Source organism: Oenanthe melanoleuca, chromosome 3 (genome assembly GCF_029582105.1).
Source record: "Oenanthe melanoleuca isolate GR-GAL-2019-014 chromosome 3, OMel1.0, whole genome shotgun sequence".
Lineage (NCBI taxonomy): Eukaryota > Metazoa > Chordata > Aves > Passeriformes > Muscicapidae > Oenanthe > Oenanthe melanoleuca.
Window position 1 is genome coordinate 56,570,437 of NC_079336.1, and position 19,948 is coordinate 56,590,384.

Here is a 19,948-nt window from a genome sequence, read left to right on the forward strand (position 1 = left end):
AGGTCACTCAGAGGTATCCACATTTTAAGTAACTATCAGCTGAAAAAGCTCAAGCTTTTAAGATTAAAACTGAAGGCATATATATAGAAGGTATGAAGAGCAGGAATTCGTTACTGGAAAAAAAATTGTTTGATTTTGGTTCTACTAAAGCAATAAGGAATTTGCTAGTAGGATCAGCATCAAAGTAACTGCACTTTTAGGCTGCAGTATAAACAACAGAGCCACAAACAATTCAGAAAAACAAATTGCCATTTCTCTAAGAGTGGTCCATTGACTCTTTTCTGACAGCTAATCCTAACAGAATGATTTTTAAATGAAAATTCAACTTAACAAGGAAAAGACTTGCTAAAAAATTCTAGGACTTCATTAATGATGAGGGCAGACAAGTCACTAATAACTACGTACAATTGGCCAGCTAAATGCATGCAGCTAGTCAACAAAGCTTTACTTTTCATGTGTGCATGACAATGGCAAATACATTATCAATTAATTAAACAAATGACTGTGTTAATAAATCCACTGTTGATTTAATAGAGTTATATGTACAGGTATATGCACATATCAATATATGCATGAAGAGTTACAAAAGGTCATGATCCATCAAGCATTTATGCACACCAGGAACTCGACACACACAAATGCTCCAGTGAGTTCAGTGGAACCATTCCCATGTGTGTTTGCAGGACTGGAGCCAAGAGAACAGATGTCTTTTAGTCTGTTTCGACATATGCGTGACTGTGCGTGTACTTCATGTATTAAATGCATGTATTTTATACTTTGCCAAGGAAAACATCATCAGTTGCAAGTGGGGAGCTAGTGCAGCATAGTGCAGGCTGCTATAACACTAGGCCACCTAGCTTTAAGCCAAAATGGAATTTACTCAAGAAGTGGAGTTTGAACAAAATCGTTCTGGGGCCATGAGAGCAAAGACACCTGCCTAGATTTCAATCACTCACTCACAGGAGACTAAATACTCTGCACATGAGAATTTCCAGCTGGGCTCCAAACTGGCTGTTAGCACTTACTAATATCCTCCATTAGCTCTAATTTTCCTTCTCCATATGTTCTTCCATCTCTTCTCTCTTAACCAGGGTTACCCTCTCTGCTGAAATATTCCTGTCCAGCTGTCCCTCATTCTCAGTCAACCTCATCCTATCTGCCTCAGGAACTTGTCGCTCCATCAGGAGCCCTGGTGGGAAATGCAGGAACACCAAAATGGATGGTTATCTCCCCAAAAGAATGCTCCATGATACTCCAGCTTGCAAAGAGCAACAGATTCTTTTCATCTATACTTACTTGTAGACGTCTGTAGAGCACAGATTTATTAATATGTATCTATGTGCATACACTACTGAATATTGTACATTTCTCTATCTACAGATCTTTCAGAAGGTCACACACATTCTCTCCACCTCTCTCTTTTTCTATTGTGGTAAATGTGTAAGAGGTCTCCCATTTATAGAGAGGGAATGATAGTCATTGCCCTCTGAAAAATCACACAAAGATCACCAGTTGAGCCATGATTAAAGTCCTGACCTGACCATTGTAGGATCTCTCCTCCCATTTAAATTGTACTGCTCTGTATACAGTATTTGGCCATTTAATGCAATAGCATAGAGAGCAGACTGCAATCTGAAGTAAAAAGGGCAAAGATGTGAGATATATCTAAAGCAGCCAAAATTGGATCAGAAAATAATATCTTTCTGATAGCCCAGTGGTTTCTAAAATGGCAGCCTTTACATCCATTTTTACTTCTTCCTTTGAGAACCATTTGGTTGCTAATCTTCTGGACATTTCTAGAAAGAAAATTTCTGACCTGTCATTAGGATCATACAGCTACAGCATAGTTTGATGCTAATTTACATTAAAGAAACAAACCTTTCTATCCCTCTAACCCTCCTTGTTAGCTGATATGATATTCTGAAATCAGAAACTGCTGTACTCTAGTCCTAGATCACTAGTAATTCCCCAAATAACTTTGTCAACGACTGCTTGACAGTGGAAGAATGAACTTTCAAAGGGTGTTCTCATGCATGAGACAGGATGAAACATGACCAGTCGCTCCTACTTACGTGTTCATTTCCAGAACATTTTCTGCTGCAAAATAAAATGTCTTGATCTGTGGGTGGCTGATCTTAATAGCACTTTAGGAAAAAAAAGAAAAAAAAAAAAAAGATATATGAAAAAACCTAGTTTCCATAAGAAGGACAAAATAAGAGCTGAGTGAATTGTTTCAAATATTTATTTATTCCACTGTATTAATCCATATTAGCTTGTCCTTCCATACAGCTCTTTCTTTAAAACTCTAGTCTATTTTTAGCTCATTTCCTAGGCCACACATATTTCAGAGAGTATAAACTATAGGAACTAAAAAGGAAGGAATAAAGAATAAAACAAAGTCTTCCATTATTTCATTACATAATACTGTTGTGTTCCCATACCTCAAATACTATGTGCAGTTTTGCTTCCTCCAGCTCTGACATGTAAAGCAAACTTGGAAAACGTTGGAAGAAAGCACCAGTTCCAAGACATGGAACAGCTTCCATGTGCTGTGGTCAATCAGGCTAAGAGCCCAAAGCAGGGGAAACTGATGGCTGAGGGAAGGGACATGTGACACAGTAAAATCACAAGCAGCACACAGTGGGTGAACAGTGACTGACCCTTCTGACCTCTCCATCAGAAGAATGAAGGCTTTCTCTTGAGGGGCACAATTAAAACCATGCTGCACTTTGTAACTTCCAACAACAGCAATACCCTCCAAACCTTTGAAGTGTGCTCAGAAGTGGCTGGAAGTCAGTGCTGCATATGGAGCTTGGAGAGAATATTTTCAAATGTGCATCCTGCTAAAGAAAGTATCTGTTCCCTGCACAACCAAAGGCTTCAAGTTGCACCACAGCAGCCTAAAAAACAGCCCAGGCTTGGAGGGATGCAGCATTACTTGCACCACTGCTGACCTCCTCAGCTAAGAGGGGGCATCTGAGAACTACAGTCAACTCATAATAAGCAAATGAAAAAAAGGAGAAGAAAATAAAGCATTTGGCACATTCATTTGTTTTGGTTTTTTTTTTTTGTTTTTTTTTTTTTTTTTTTTTTTTTGGGTTTTTTTTGGTTTTTTTTTGTTTTTTGTTTTTTGTTTGTGGTTTAAGCAAAGCACATCTGGCAAAGATTTTTCAAAAATATTTTTGCAATATGGTTTTCTTTCAGTAGCTCAATTAATATCTCATTATTTATACAACACAAAAGAACTCCCCACAGCTTCACTGTCAAAGACTACTGAGATTCATTCCTTGCAACGCTGTAAAAATCATACAAAACTGGGAACAAGAGAGAAACTTACTGCTTTTTTTTGCATTCAATTGCTCGATCCACACTGAAGTCTGGAAGTCTTATAAATCCTTCTGCTTTTTCAGCCTTCATATAAAGAAAATAAATTAATATCACCACATCAACCAACTAGTAAGCTAGTAGAATCCAATGCTGAATAATATTTAACATGCAAGTGCTTGTTTTTGACAGCTTTTTATACTGTGAAAATATATGCTCATCACCATGGGGACAGATTAACGCCTGATGAAATATTTCTATACCAGCTATATTTGTGCAAATCCAAGGTGCTGGAATGCCACCACTCCTGTTGGTGCAAGTGGCAGAATATAAGCATAGACTTTGTTGACTGATAAGGATGAACAAGGGTTGTATCATCTGTTCAGGTCTGGATGGCACCTACACTTTCAAAGGTGGGCTTGTGCCATGATACAGCACGTGTGTATCTTACACAGACATGCAACAGCAGCACATAAAATGACCTATGTGTAGCTGGAAAATACAATTCAGGAGTGCCCCCAAGATGATTCTAAGCAGAAACAAAGGAGGGTGTCCCCTGTGTAATTGCAGCATGGACCATTTTGCAGGGTCACCTGCACACAAGCGAGGCAGAGGCAATGCAGGCTGCTCTCCTCCCACGCAGCTGAGTTCTGTGGTTAAACCCTGCAAACCTGCCTCACAGGGCTTTGGCCACACAGCTATCACTGCCCCCAGACATTTGCAGGCACAGTAGAAGAGGTAGCAAAATCCAGGCAGACATTTACATTCACAGTATAGTGTTTCTATCCATCAGCCCTTTCTGCATGCAAGGAGGTTTGCTGAGCATTGACGTCTCTGTTTCAGTCAGCAGGACTCTGAGTCAGAGCGCTGCTCCAGCAAAACTGAAGTGACAAGCTTCAAATCCCTGTTTGTGCTGCCTGAAACTGAAACATCTGAATCAGAAACTCCATCTATCTGCATACACCTGGTCATCTGCAATAAGATTAGGAGTCTTCCTAAGAAGAGCAATATATGATGTGGACAAAAGTCTGTAGGACATAATGTCAGGAAAAAGCTTTCCAAAACACTTAAAAGTGCTCATTCCTGAATTACATTTTTGCTGCTCCTAGCCATTGCTCATAGATTCTGTACATTAAAATTCTGAAAATGCTCACTGAGTTAAAGCAGGTAAAATACACACAGCAATTACAAAGGCAGAGCATAAATGAATACAACTGACAGTATCTCAAGTCTCATTATGCATGAATATGAAGAGACTGTAAAAAGATGTTCATCAAGACAAGTCTTTGAGCTTTAATGCTTAGAAGTATGAATCTCCAAGAACTGAAATATGGATAGAGAATGGATACTTCAGTGGGTGGCTTCCCCCCACATCTGCATATCTGTTCTTTGGTACAAAATAAAACACGGCCTAACTATCATTCCTGTCATTTACATGCATTAAACATTCATGTGAGAAGTTCATATTTTGCATCATCACAAGTAAACAGCTTTGCTGCTCCAAGACACACACACACAGACACACAGCATCAGTGGTAAGGGTTTTTCTTATTTTCTTTCAGTACAGGAGGGAAAAAAAAATATTTTTTTTTACATCTGGGCTGGAAAACTGTCATTTTTTAATATTTGCATTAAAAAGTGCTTATTTACTACTGTGGGCTTTTAATATTCTCTGATTGTATTTGTATCTGTAAAACTTGTTTAGTGATTAGCTTGATGAGCTTTTGTTTCCATTCCACAGGTTGGAATTTCATGAGACTAGAGTCACTGAGGTAAAATAACAATAACTAGAACTAGTATTACCATCCCAGATCCATAGTATTTTAAGTATATAGGGATGAACAAATAAATACTGTAAGTAATGAAGTAGCACTGTTCTTGTGCTGCACTGTACTAAAGGTACAATATAAAGAGATTATACTAGCCAGCATTTCTGTTCCAAAAAGATGATCACTTATTGGATCTGGAACACTGAAATTCCTGTTTAGTTCCCAAGATCTGTCTGAGAATATCAGAGACCAATCTCAAAAAAGCTGTCCATGGTACAACAATCACTGTTGCACACATTGCTGGAGGAGAAATCCATACAATGCCAGCTGCTTCTGTGCAGTATGAATCAATACTCCCAGTTTAAGCAAAAGTTATCCCCGAGACCCTGGGTGAAGGAATATGCCCAGGTACCCATGCAGCCAATAAATCCATGGCCTGAGCTGGGTAAGCCATCAGGTGGGTGAGTGGGTGACTCAGGTCTGGGACAGGTTTGGCCTTTCTTCCATGTTTCAAATGCAGTTACAGCTCAGCCAGGTCCATCAGTGCAGTAACCATTGGTCTGGACTGCACCCCATAAACAGCTTAGAGAGCTGCAAAAGCACTCCTGAGGGCATTAAGGCCATGAAATGCCATTAGGTAACTCACTGTCTCTACTGTCAATGCATAAAAGTATTTGAGTATTAATAGTTTAGATAGATTCCTCTATCTGAATTAGGGAAGCACCCTCTAAATTACTAATAACTATAGGTCTGCAGTCTTTGATTTCAGTACTTTAATTTCAACACTTGCACAACAGAGAAACCCCGAACTTCTTGTGCAATATTTGGGCTGTTCTAGTTGGTAAAAGATTGTGTTCTCACATGCACTTTCTCTCTCAATGCATTCAGATTTTAAACTAATTCCCTCTGTGATTTCATATTTCTTCATTTAAAGAACAAAATTATGTTTCATTTTATGTATGAGTGAAATACATTATTTGTACACATCTAAAATGTGCCATCTGTGTAACAGAAAAGAGGGGTTTGATGGGTGTGTAGCTTCATAATTATCAGGAAAAAAAAAGAAAAAAGGAAAAGAAGTCAGTTAAAATCTTGAGGGTGTTATTTCAGTCAGGAAATAGAATTCCAAATAACATGTGTAAGTCTTCTTTTCAGTCATTCTTGGGATAAAAATTACATTTTAAAACATTTAAAGCATACAGAAATCCTAAGTGCTTGCTTTCTCCCAAAATGTTATCTGTAACATGACTTTAGCATGCTATTATTTAATTCACTCATTTCATTCAAGATTCCTTCAGATTTTGATGCAAAGCTGCAAAATAGCCCTAAAACCTCAGATACAAAGAACCTTGACCTGTTTTCTACTTAATCAGGATGTTTAAAAGGCTAAGCTGTTATCTCTTGTGGGTTTTATGGAGGTTAGCCTAATATAAATCTGTGCTTTTGCTATTCCAAGTTGTAGAAAAATAATTTCATTAATAACAACAGTCTCTGCAAATTCTTGTGGCAAAAAAGAAAGTAGACATTTTTTCACAGAAAAAAAAAAAAAAAGAAATTACATGAAACACAATGCATTAATCCAATAAAAGAAGTTAATGTCTTTTTGAGCTCGCCTCAATATGTTATCTAAATTTTATGGCTTTAGGAGATTTAGTAAGTCATTTAAAATGAGTGTAATGTTGCAGCAACTTTTTTTTTTTAAAGTGCTAGAAAAATGAAATATGTTGTTATTGTGGAACAGCTCCAATCTGCAAATCAGGGAAGTCCTCATGGCTTCATCAGTGTTTCAGCACTGCCCCCAGAAGACCCTATAGATGTTGGAGGAGCAGTTCAGAATTTTAGACTTTCTTTTTTCTCTTTCAAGTACACCAATGAGGCATCCTATAGAACTGTGAGTAATTTGTGTAAGACATTGGGCCATAGGTACCCAAGCCTCTCAGTTCAATCAGGTGCCATCAATGACTTTTTCTCATCCACATAAGCAGCTCTTACAACTCAAAGGTAAAAGATTTTTCTTTTAAAAGACTGTAATTATACAGCTTCCAGCAAAGCTGTTGGAGTGAGGACCAATTTAAAAGCAGTGAATGAGAAGAAAAAAAAAAGTACAAAGATAAATAGTGACAGTAGATCACAGCCTGCAACTCTTTAATTTTATATTTATATTTCTTTTCAGCTGAATCCCCATGACAACCACCGTTAACACATTCTGTAAAAAACTATTTCAACACTATTTGGAAAACCAGTCAAGCTACCCTATAGACCCACCAGAGAGAGGCATTTAGCCCTTTGTCCCATTCCAGCCAACACTACCCAACACAGTCAAGACCAGCACAAAGAGCCAGGAGCCTGGGATTACATGTGACAGTCCTCCTCCACCATCCCTCTTCCTATTTAGGAGTACTAATTCCCTCTGGGGTTTCAGTATGACAATTGAAACAGCTAAAGGGTCAAGCAGGATCACAAACTGTGCTATTTACACTCTTGTGATCAAGGCAGCTGCTACAGAGAGCAGTACTAAAATAAAATAAATTTTAAAAAAATAATACTAATAAAGATCAGTTGTCCAAGGAGTCTGGTGTTCTTGAATGCACCCAGAAAGTCTGACTGCCCAGATATATTTTCTGACATTTCCTGTGTTTCCATTGCAAAACCAACCCTTCTGTGCTTCCTCCAAGTCCAAACAGCTTCCCCTGCCCAGGCTGGGAGTGTTTCCATGCTGCAAAGATCAGTTTACTTGCCTCATGTTTTATAGAAGGAAGAAGGGTGTGTGGGGAGAGGTTCCAGGGCAGCCTACCCAAGCCTGCTGAGCCACTGGGCCCTGACCTCAGCCAGGTCATTGAACATTTATTCAGATTTGCCTGTGCTCTCTAGCTTCCTCTCAATGAAGGAGAAGCTTGACTCTTGGTGTGTCTGATCTGCTGTTGCTGACCTGTTATTAGTTTTACTCTTTCGAGCTGGCATTCACAAAATATTTTATACAGAATTGAAGGAACTATTAGCTGCAAATGTCACAGCAAGCATGCTATATCATGTACCCAAATGTGCCTCTCGTGAGAGACCCAGAACCAGAGTGGCTTGAAAAGAAATTAAACCAGAGTGACAGAAACACCCAGAGCTTCAGAGGCACATGGAGACAAATTTGACCAAGAAGGTGATATTCAGATGAGGTTATCTACCCAAACCCAGGATAATGCATGCTCCCATACACATTCCACCCACTCTCTATTTTCTCCATCTCCATTAGAAAAAGGTCCAGCACCCTGTTGCTATGCTACAGTTGCCAGTGACTGGTTTTCACACAGCCACAAACAAACCATGCTCATTTCTCACCAGAACCAAACTGGTCAAGCAGAGCAGCAGGCAACCAGTGTGTCCCAGACCCTCTGACATCAGCCCCACCATCTATCACCACCTCTGCCGATCACAGGAAGGCTCAGGAGGCGAGAAGCAGGACTCCTGCTTCAGCAGAACTTTAGACTGTCTCTTGGACACCCCCCTGGGACCCAGGATTAACTTTACTGAAGACAGTGGAAGTGCACGCAGTCCTAATGCCAGGCCAGGGACTTGTCAAGCAAGCAGGTGAATTTGTCACTGCTATTTCTCCTTCATCAATCTAGAAGTGAGATATCTGAGTCTGACTGATCTCACAGACAACTCTGAGCACGCCTCTGGTCTCAAGAATTTAAGAAAGCAGGCCTTAGCAAAGAACACCTCCTCTCCTTTCCAAATCCCACAGTTACTGACATTCCTCAAACACTGATTGAACCTCTAGTTACACTTTACTAGTTGCACTTTAAGCTGCCCCAAGGAACCTTGAGTTTTTAACATAAAATAGTGTGTGAGAGTTGGCAGAAGTTGAAAGCAAGTTAGCAAGCTTAAGGCACAGCTGTGATAGGTGGGAACTCAGGGCTGACACAAGACAACAGAATTCTGAAGCCATATGGGCTCTTCAGAGGAAATGAAATAAATTGGAATGAGGCTGACACTTATTTTTCAGCCTTGCTCATTTGGGGGCAGTCAGTGACAGCCAGGAAGTAGGCATGGACTAAAAGGATGAGTGCTGTCTAGGAGCACTGGAACCAGCATGGCCATGGCTCCTCTGGATCTCAGGAGTGGAATTTAACCAGGACAGAACAACTGAAGGAAGTGAAGGAATTTGCATCTCTTCTCCATCACTCTTCTCTTCCCAGAGGCAAACTTTTCCTAGTCTTGCTTTTTTTATTTCCTCCCATCTTGATTATTCCTCAGGATTATTCTTTTCTGATATTTTCTGTGTCTAAAAAGACATGTGAGCCTGCCAGCTCACCTTTCTTAAAACTGCTAGGCCAGAGGTACAACTGCAAGGACAGATTTATAAAAGCCAATATTAATAAGGTTTTGCAAGGTATTAATGCTGCTTATTAGTATTACTGCCTCACCATGTCTTTCAAGAAGAGATATTGTAAGCATTAGGAAAAAGGTACATTATTAAAACTTTTCCCCCCAATTTTTCTACTTCTTTTCTTTCTATTATGCATATATTTGACATGGTCTTGAAAGGAATCTATATCAGACTACCACAACATCATAAAAACCAACAGCCCAGGACCAGCAGAGTTTCTTTCCTTTACCCCTAAGATAAATAGTTAATATAATCTTGAAGTACCAGTCAAAGTTTTTTTTTGGATTAAGAAAAAGCAAACAAAAATATCTCTCTCTCACACACACACAAGCAAACAAAAACTCCACAAAAAGCCACTAACAGTATACCCACAACTGAAGGGATAATGTGAAATTGTCTACATGGGTAAAGCTTTGTTTAGGGTATGAGGATATTTTAAACGGCTTAAACTATTATTTTTTCCCCCTGAAGCAGTTAGCAAGATTTTTGATGAGGATTACTGCAGTGGAAATAAACAAGTGGAAATCATCCAGATTGCCTTTGATTTGTTTGTTTGTTTTTTTTTAATGCTCTAAGAATTAATAAGGGTTCCTTTAATCTTTCATCCTTTGCTGTGCCTGCAACATGCTGATTTCCAGAGCAGCTACTTTGCATTTAGGGAACCTCATGTCCATCCACAATTCAATACTGAAGCTGCTGGCTTGCCCCAGTGCTCTTCATCCCCTAGTTCCTACCTCTGTCACTCCATCATTTGAATGTGATAAGAGCTTTTTAGAGGTGGCAGTTCCAGACAGCAAAGTGGAGGGAATAACTGTATCTGAGTCTTCCTAGGATGTACAAGAAACCCTCTCTGCCCACTCAAACAAGTTCAGAGTAAAGCCAGCTGCCCTCCACCATTTGAATAGAAAACGAAAAACAAAAAACAAAACAAAACAAAACAAAACAAAACAAAACAAAAAAAAAAAAAAAAAAAAAAAAAAAAAAAAGAAAGGAGGACAAAAAGTAAAAGAAAGAAGAAAAAAAAGAAAAAGGAAAAAAATTAAATAGAAAAAAAATAGAATAAAAAAGAAAAGTAAACCAATCAGACAAACAGAATAATCTCAGTGTAGAAGGGGATGGAAAGACAAACAGGAGAGACATTACTGAAAACTAAATTGACAAGAAGCAAAGAAGCCTTCCTGTTTTGAGTCTTGGCAACATGTGTGTGCAAATTGTCTATACCCAGGAAAACACTTCTCAGATTCAAATGCCACCAGAGTTTTTAAAGAACAGCTCTTTACAGGGCAAAGCAGACTGCAAGTTAACACTTCACAAGTACCTGCTGAACTAGAAAACACATAGTTTTCTGCATATTTCAAATGCATATAGACACTTCCCAGATCCCACAAAGTGTCAGGGCTGATAAATACACCCAGCTGTCTGCAGGGTGCCCTGTGCTGTGAGCCCAGGTCCCCTCTCCCAGTGGCACAGTGCTGCTGTACTCACCAGCTGGCTGCTGTACCAGTACAGTGATGACTCCTTCAGCACACACCAGAACTTCTTCCATTTGTTGCCAATGAAAGCTCCTTTCTCCTTCTTTTTGTAGAGCCATCCTTGGCAATCGGCTTGCCCCAGCTCTTTGCAGGATATCCTCCGTCGGCTCATTATAAAGAACCCTGTGCCGTTAAAAATACAGTGTTGTGCTGGCTAAAAACTGCATTATCAGGAAAGATGTTGCTGCCAATTAAGGATATCATCCTTACTTAGGAATCCCAGCAAGTCACCCAAGCATATCTTAAAATATACTTAGAAGTCATTCAGTTTTATAATGGCTGTGACAGTAACACACATTCATTTGAAAGGCTTGCTGATGTTTAGAAATAAAACAGTAAGGTATAGATAATGCAGATACTAATTAATGCTAAGATAACCATACACGAGTTTTTGTAAATTAAAAATACAGCCTTTGATCCTTTTAAGAGAAGCATGCATATATTTTCCCTCACACAGCTGCACTGAAAAGAATACATCTATTTAAGTCAGCTAGAGAAAACTATTATGCCAAGCACATGAAAACCACTAGTGTGTATATCTGTGCAGGCAGCTGATTCTACCTCACTGATTTCCAGCTTTGATTCAATTAACATACCACAAGGATTTAGTCCAAAGGAGCAGCCCGTTGTCATTTTTCTCAGAATCAGTGTAAGAATCAGTGGAGTAAAAAAGCAGCTTTTCACCAGAAGAGTAGCAGCACAAAATCCTCACCCTCCCAAGAACAAGACATACTAAGACAATAACAAAAGAGGAATCCAGGAGAGAAAAGAAAAAACAATCTCTCATTACCTTGACTTTTCTTTTTTGCCTTCTGACGCAAAGGAACCTGTAAGAAATGCAGGAAGGAAAGAAAAGAGGAAATTTCAGATTGTGTTGCAACATTTGTGTAGAAAGGGGAGGGGGAAGCTCGAGAAGGACGTGGTGGTGATGCTGGTGGTATATGCAGGATGGAAACACATAACCCACTCACTGCTGAAGGGACGTTAGCAGCTGAAGCAAAAGACGTGTTAATTAAAATTGATGTATATCTAGTTGAGCAAGAGCAAACACAACCCTATTACACATGTGTCTATCTACTACTGCTTCCTGTTTCACATTCACAGGCAGCTTCTACTTTGCTGTGTTTGCCTGAATTGTGTTCTGTGCTTTGAAGTTGAAAAATAGAAGTTAAAACTCCAGCATTTTAATGCTTCATTAGGCTCCACAAGGGGGATTTACACACATGGGCAGATTAAAAAAATATGCCAGATCACTGACAGTCATTTAGCTCATTCTAAGAAATCCTGAAAAGAAAAAAAAAAAAAAGGATCTTCATCTTTGCCTTTTTTTTTAATGCAGAACATTTTTTTTTCCCTATGAAATAGTTTCATAATATTTCTTAAGAAAAAACGTCACACAGAATATATGGAAATTTTAGTCACTGCAATAACACAATTTATTTATGCATTTGCAGTTTACATATTTAATCCTGCATAAACACATAGAAAATGAAACTAAAAGAGAAGACCACAGAATAAAAAAGGAGGTAATTGAAAATGGAAGGTATGTTTTTTGGAGTAAATTCTCCCCAGACAGGCTGGTTGGTTGTGTGATTGCGGACAATGTACTTGACTTCTCTTTGCCTCAACCTTTCTTTCTCTAGAGTGGGAAGTAAAGCATTCACTTTTTTCTATTTTTAGGGAGGGTTTGAAGCCTCTGGATGACAAGTTCTGGATAAAGTGACGTGTGATTTAATATGCTGGCCACAACGTTGCTGTGCACCTGATCCTGCAGAGCTACGCTATGAACATCCCTAATGTGCCCCCTGCGCCTCGCCAGGCAGCTTCTCAGGGAAACAGCACCTCAGTTCACACCACTCCTGAAAAATCTGATGGCTCTTGTCACAGGCAAATCAAAGACCGTCTGCAATGATAGAAGTGACCACTGCCACCAGTATTTACAAGAGCCACAACTTTCTGAAGCAGGGATCTCTGCAGCGTGTACCACAGAGCACAGAGCCATGTATCACAGTCCTGTGCTTATCTGGAGCCTCTTTGACATGACCTGAACAACACTCTTGTGGGAGGCTTTGCCAGGCATGAATAATCCCAGGCTCCTTCTTAATCACTGAATATTCTTTTTCCTTTTTCCCTTTTTTTTTTTTTTTTTTAATTCTTCCTCTGCCTCTCTCTCTCTCTCAGACTATTCTCCATGACAACACACAAAGAAAAGCAATAAGAAAACACATCACCTCTATTAGAGACTCTGCTATTTCCCCATCCTTTATAGGCCACCCTTCATGTCTTCATTCTAAAGAAACTTATGCCCTATTTAGGACACATGGAAATAATATATGGCCTCAGGGAATCAATGGGTCACACAAACTAATTACTTCCTTCAGAATTATCCAAAATGGTATTAAGAGAAACAAACATGAATCTGGTCTCCTGGCCCAAAAACTGTAGTAAAGCAACATCACATCTTTGCCATGGTGCTATAGCGGGGTCATTTCATCTCTAACCAATACAAAGTCACAGAAGAGAAGAGTGATACTGAGACAGGATGTGGCTCTCTCTACACAACTGAGGAGGAAGCAGTCTTTCCACTAACCTTGTTGATGATCTAAAGAAAAATATCATGGTCTATTGCTCATCTGTCAAGAAAGAGTTAATACCCATGTTATGTAAGTCATCTGTTGGGGTCCACTTTTTCTCAGACTGAGGCAAAAACTGATCACCTATTGAGAGCTTGGGCTAGATAAAAGAATTTACAAATGTATTACTCTTCAACAATGATGGTATCCTACTGCAAGCTGATAGGGGGGATGAACCAACCCTCTTTTCTTCATATATTGTGGGAGGAGTTGGGAAATTAATGGTGGAAGGAAGAGCAGCTTCTCCAGCCAGAACTGCATTTAATTTGCCTGGATATAATCTCTAATAAAACAACTGCTGAATGATTTTTTTTTTTAATTAAGATACATTTCTCATTATCTTTCCAAAAATTCTTGAAAATTGAGGTAAATTTTCAAAAAATTATCACTAAGCCTGGAATACTGAAACTTTTGATTGTGTTTCAGTGCTGTTCAGAAACCCAGCTTCATCCTATAAAAAATATGTGTTCTGCTCCACACAAGAGAAAGCTCTTATCCCCAAATGCAGCAACAAAATCTGGCATGATTCACAAAATTGCCTTCTCAAATTTTGTTGATCTATAAACAAATAAAAACAACCTCTTTCTCAAAAGCACAGTACTTGAAGTCAGAGAAATACTTTATGAAACAAACAGTTTTCAGTAAAACTGTTTTCATCTCAAACCAATAGAAAACTTGTATTTAAATGAATCTACCACAAAATTCATTAAATGCCTTACCAGAATAGTTTGGATACAATTTTCTATGAGAATATAACGCATTATCAAGTCTCCAGTGGCAAACCTTTTTTCAAGAAGTAAACTAAAGTTTCTTTCACTGAAAACTCTTTTATAAAATAAGTCAATAATATTTTATGTCAATGGACCTGGGTGAACATTGATTAAGAGATATGTTTAACTTCCACTCTTCTAGAGATTCTTACCAGTGCAGAACAAAGAGAAAACTGTGGGAGGCAGAGCTGTTACCAATAAAACCAGGGGCATAATAACAGTTTCAGATGTGAATGTACTGTAACTAGCAGACATAACCACTGGAAAAATCTGAAACTAAACCAAATGTCATGATTTTGCTTTTTTTAATGGTGGGTATTTTTGTATAATTTTCAATTTCCTGATGGGAAGTGATTTATTTCATTATCACAGGTTCAACTGAAAAATTAACCAAGAACACCAGATGTATTTCTATTTCTTCTTACCAAGGGAAATCTGAGAGCAATAGCTCTCAGAAAGCTCTGGGATAACTTGCAAAACATCTTTTGTGCAAGACTGGTAACAGAGATAAGATTTTAATTATTTTGGTAGGCTTTGGTTTGCTAAGGACTGAACAGGATGGGACAGTGATCCTGCAGAACAGCACCGACTTCAAACTTGCTATCCATTGCTCCTCCACTTGGCAAACACACCATGAGTGAGTTGCAAGGGAACCTGTTCAGCTGTGCATTGTTCATAGATACTTCTGTGCCAGGCAGGCTCCAGCTATGAGCAAAAATACATGAGAGAAATGAAAACTTCAGCAGAGGCTTCTGTCAGTTTAGATCTCCTATTTTTCCACAGAATCACAGCATGATTAAGACTGAAGGGACTTCAGGAGGTCATCTAAGTCCACTTCCCATCTGGTTTCCCAGGACTCTTTCCAGATGGCTTTTGCATTTCACCAAGCATGGAGACACCTGAACTCTCTGGGCAACCTGTGTCAGTGCCCGGTCATCCTCACAGTAAAAATGCTTTCTTGATATTCAAAGGGATCCTCCTGTGTTTCAGTTTGTGTGCATCACTTTTAGTTCTGTCATTGGACACCACTGAAAATAATCATAGAATCGTTAAGGTTGGAAAAAACCTTTAAAATCATCAAGTTCAACTATCAATTTATCACCACCATGTTGGCCATTAAACCGTGTTCTCTCCTTTGTATCCTCCCTTCAGGTATTTATGCACATGGGTAAGAGCCCCCCTGAGCCTGTTTTCCAAACTGAACAGTCCCAGTTCACTTAGTCTTTCCTCATATCTTAGATGCTACAGTCCCTTAATTAATCTTCTGGCCCTTCATTGAGCCTCTTCAGTCCATCATGTGTCTCGTATATTGAGAGGTTATTCCAGGAGTGGCCTCAGCAGCACTGAATAAATTATGACCACCCTTGACCTGCTGGCAGTACTTTCCCAAAGGTACCATTTTCCTTCTTTGCAGCATGGGCATGTTGTTGGCTCATGATGTCTGCCAGGATTCCCAGGTCCTTCTCTGCAAAACTCTCAAACACCAGTTAAAGGACCCTTGACCCTTCCCATTCAGAGGGAGCTGCATCAAAAGCTCCAGGAGTCCTGGGTCTTTCCTGGTCCTGCAAACTCCCCAGGAATAAAAATGGGGTGAAATATATATCTGTGAGGTTGTTTCAAGGCAAGGGGAATAATAAAGAGAGGGGCATTGGGCTACTGCTTAAAAACAGGCTTCATGTCTCATGAGGTCCTACTCACATGAGTGCTCTGCATGAGTCTGAGAAGGCACCAAATACAGCTGTGATCAACAGTTATATTCTACACAGCTGGATTTTCTTTAAGCTTCCCAAGGGTTAGACTGTGTGCCTAAGAAATCTTTTGCTAAGATCATGTATCTTAGGTTACAGTTATCTCATCCATTGAGGAGTAGGACTTGGAAGTGAGGGCACCCCTAGCATCAGGCACATGCAGTAGATTTCATTTTATCCTTATAGCAGAACTGGGGCAACCTGTGCACTTGGATTGGCCCATAAGAAAGATCTTGTTTAGATACTGATGCTGTTCACATGTGCTGTTCTTTTACACTGTTCATGGTCTTTGTGACTACAAGGATATAATCCCAACATATGACCTCTTCAGATGATCAATAACTCTGGCATAGCTTCAGTTATACTCACAAGAATATTGCCATCAGCTTCCATGAATGGTTTCACAGTTCAGTGGAAAAGCTGTTAAAAGAGAAAATTTTGTGTACTTAAGCTGTGTTTATTTTCATATAACACAAGTCTCAGCAGTAGAGTAAAACAATGCTTTAAGATTTTGTCCTTCTGGCTCTACCCTCCAAATTCTTCCAACTCCTAAAAAAAAAAAGATTTCCAAAGACAATCCTATGTTATGTGAACTGATTTTATTGATTTAGAAATCAACAAGCAGTAAGTAACATTAACTCAAAACCACCCAAGCTTATTTTTATTAAATAAACAGAACAAAGCTCCTGGATGTGGCCAGAGGGTTGCTTTTTACTTGGTTGTGATGGATTTTGGAGTTGGATGGAATTGGAGGTTTTTGGGGTTTTAAGAGGAAATGCAAGAGCAAATGAATAAATAAAATTGGGAGTGAATTTTTTGTTTGTTTTGGTTTTTATTCTGAGAGAAATCTATAATATTTGGATTCCTGCTTTGGTTAAGTACTTCCCAGCATTTTCTGGGTATATAAATTCAGCAGCCTTCTGGTTCTCCTGAATGGGACGAGACCTCATACTGGACTACTCATTTTACAATGGATTGAAATTTTCCTTTCTGGAGACCAAAATCTGTGCAGTCCAAGAGCAGACACTGGATTCTACTTTCCAAAGACACACCAGGCTAGCAGGCATCCATTTAGGTTGCAGATGAGGTGATTTCATTTGGTTAACACGAGCACTTGTCAGCTCCCTGTGAGATTTTCCTTTGGTTGGTAGAATGCACAGACGATGAGTCCATGCAGTGTACAAGGCAAATGAAAACACACCTATAAAACTCACCCCTTTGCATGTGAAAGGATCATGGAGGAAAATGGGAGAGGATACAAAACTCTGCTGAAGCAAGCAAGAAAGGATTTCCAGAAACAGAGCCACACTTCAGAAGAATTTCTAACAAGAACATTTTCCTGTTACTAAAACCAGTTATTTAAGATATGTGCCACTCCTCATACATAATATTTGTCTTAGGTTGAAAATAATATCTTAAAAAAGAAAATAAAAACCCACCTACTGGCTTCCAGCAATTTCAAAACAAAAATAGAAAGGCTAACAAATACACATTTTTCTGGCTCCCAGCCATTTCTGTTCAAAAGTAGAAAGAACCACTTTCTATAAGTAGCTCAAGTTGAAGTAGTATCATGATGAGGAGAGATGTTATGGCCAATAATTTCAAGGATGTTTAAAAATCATAGCTAGTACAAACAAGCAGAGGAAACACCTTGAGTTACACAAGCAAATTAACACTGAGCCTCAAATACAGAGCAAGAAAGAAATGGAATAACAGACCATATCACAGTAATTATTGTGACGTGGCCTTTTTCCTGCCGTTTCTTAATTTCATGTGTGCCTTGGGTTTGGGGAGGAACTGCACAGCTTTGAATCAGACACAGTACCACGAGCAGGAGGAGAAGCATTAGTTAAGCAAGACATTTCCTCCTGTGTGCTTTGTGCCAAAGGAGCTGAAATGAATTCCAGCTAACTCTTCACAGTGACTTTAACTCAAACATTTGTTTAGTTTCCAAAAACTGGATAAGCAATTTTGAGCCAGCACCCAGTGTTCAAAAGCAGCATTGACTTCTGTCCCATTCTAGTTAAAGAATATAATTTATTGTTCCCTGTGTAATGAAAGATACTTTAAAAATCACATAGTTGCTGCAGAAATAATTCATAGACAGCTTAACCTGAGTTTGTTTCTTCTAAGAAAGCCCAACCTGAGTGAGATGAGTCACTTTGTGAAAAGGCATTAGGATTTTTCTATCCACTCAAGTGTACTCAACTGTTTCAAAACCAACATTTCAGAACGGCATAACCTGCTTATCTTTGCACTAGAGCGAAATAAGTGAGCCTTTCCAATTTTGTGCAGGTGCACTGTGGGAAAACTGTCTCTCCTTTCTAAATAGTCAGGTGAGTAGGAGAAGGAGTAATAATAAATGTGGCCACTCAAACAGAGCCAATCAATATCCACCTCACTGGTGGCCCAGCAGGATCTGCAGGGGCTGTCCCTGGGAACCACAGCCCTTGAAGAGCCCCTTACACAGACTGCAGCTGGCATCCCATGGTGGGCAGTGCCCTCAGTTTTCCCTGTTTGTCAGTGGCCTCACCATGGCAGCCCTGGGCCGTGCTCAGGGCTGGCAGCTTGGCCAGCAGAAAAGCTGCACCTGAGCTCAGGAGCTTTGCAAGTCAGTGAGAGGTTGGTAAGAGACAACCCTTCAGCTCACATCATCAGGAAGGTGTCCTGACTCCTGGCTGGAATAGCAGCAGCAGCAGGAGAAAACTCAGCACATTTCACAGCACTCACAGGGCTCTGTTACAGCCTGAAGACCTCTGTGTATCCTTGTCCTGACTCAGGTGGACACTGAATTTGAGAAGGGATGTCACCCCAAAAGGTGGGTGTGGGATTCTAGCCCTCTTCCTAAAACTCTCCTCTTGCAACAAGCTGAATTCTAGGAACAGAAGGAGAGGAAAACCCTGCAGCCTACAGATTAAGGTACCCACGTGGAAGATGTGCAACAGGATTACAGTCTGCTGTAATGGATGCTCAATTTGCTAAAATGAAATGTGGAATAAACCAAAGAGAGAAAATTTAACACGGTAAACCCTCTTCAGATGGCTTCAGAAACTGTAAAACAAACTTGCATCTCTTTTTCTGGAGGCTAAACTATAATGGATGTACTCAATAAAAGCAAAGGGGATGGATTTATATTATTTCATAAACCATATCTATATTTCTATATTTTGGCTTCTCTAGGATTTATCTGAACCACCCGATTTCATTCCAGTCTGAATTGAATACAAGGTCAAATGTGGTTTCAGTTAAAAGATTTCTAAATCAAATTCTTGAGGCCTTTTTTAATTTTGATTCAACAACTGAACTATAAGTATCAGTGTGCATGGTTTTATTAGTCTCGCTTCGCCCTTGCATTTTCAAGAAGAGTAATAAACAAGTACATATGTGAGCAATAAGCTGATGCAACAAATGTGGAAATGTGACAGGTGTCTTATCAGAAATATCTTGCATTAATAGATAAAGGTAGTCTGTTTGACTCATCATCTCTGCTAAATTATATAGAAATATCTCTCTAAATATCAAATGTAATTTTAAAGGGTGGGAAAAAGGAAAAAAAAAAAAAAAAAAAAGAGAACACTGAGGTTCCAATGACTCTAATTGCAAAAATCAATCTTAATTCATTAGTAATATTCCTCTTGGTAAAATCAAAATCCACAAGGCCTTATGCTGTCTCTTGCCAATTACAAGCTACAGTGAGTATGTCAATCTGCAATGATCATGGCATAAGCCTGCCAGACATGCCTCCCAGGCATCTCTCAGATGACATCCAGAGTGGACATATGCCTTCCTGC

General features: G+C 39.3%; 1 protein-coding gene across 6 annotated transcripts in view; it reads right to left on the bottom strand.

Annotated features, from left to right (window-relative positions):
* Positions 1-19,948, bottom strand: part of IPCEF1 (interaction protein for cytohesin exchange factors 1) — a 78,792-nt gene that overhangs the window by 25,152 nt on the left and 33,692 nt on the right. For 4 of the 6 annotated variants that reach the window (XM_056486483.1, XM_056486480.1, XM_056486481.1 and 1 more), the window contains 5 exons: positions 16,527-16,577; positions 11,797-11,833; positions 10,960-11,129; positions 3,338-3,411; positions 2,073-2,144 (listed from right to left, as the gene is read on the bottom strand). In XM_056486483.1, coding sequence (XP_056342458.1) covers positions 2,073-2,144; positions 3,338-3,411; positions 10,960-11,129; positions 11,797-11,833; positions 16,527-16,550 — 377 coding nt within the window. In that variant the 5' untranslated portion in view covers positions 16,551-16,577. Of the gene's footprint in view, positions 1-2,072; positions 2,145-3,337; positions 3,412-10,959; positions 11,130-11,602; positions 11,771-11,796; positions 11,834-16,526; positions 16,578-19,948 lie in introns of those variants that run through there. The other 2 variants (XM_056486485.1, XM_056486484.1) reach the window with 1 other exon arrangement.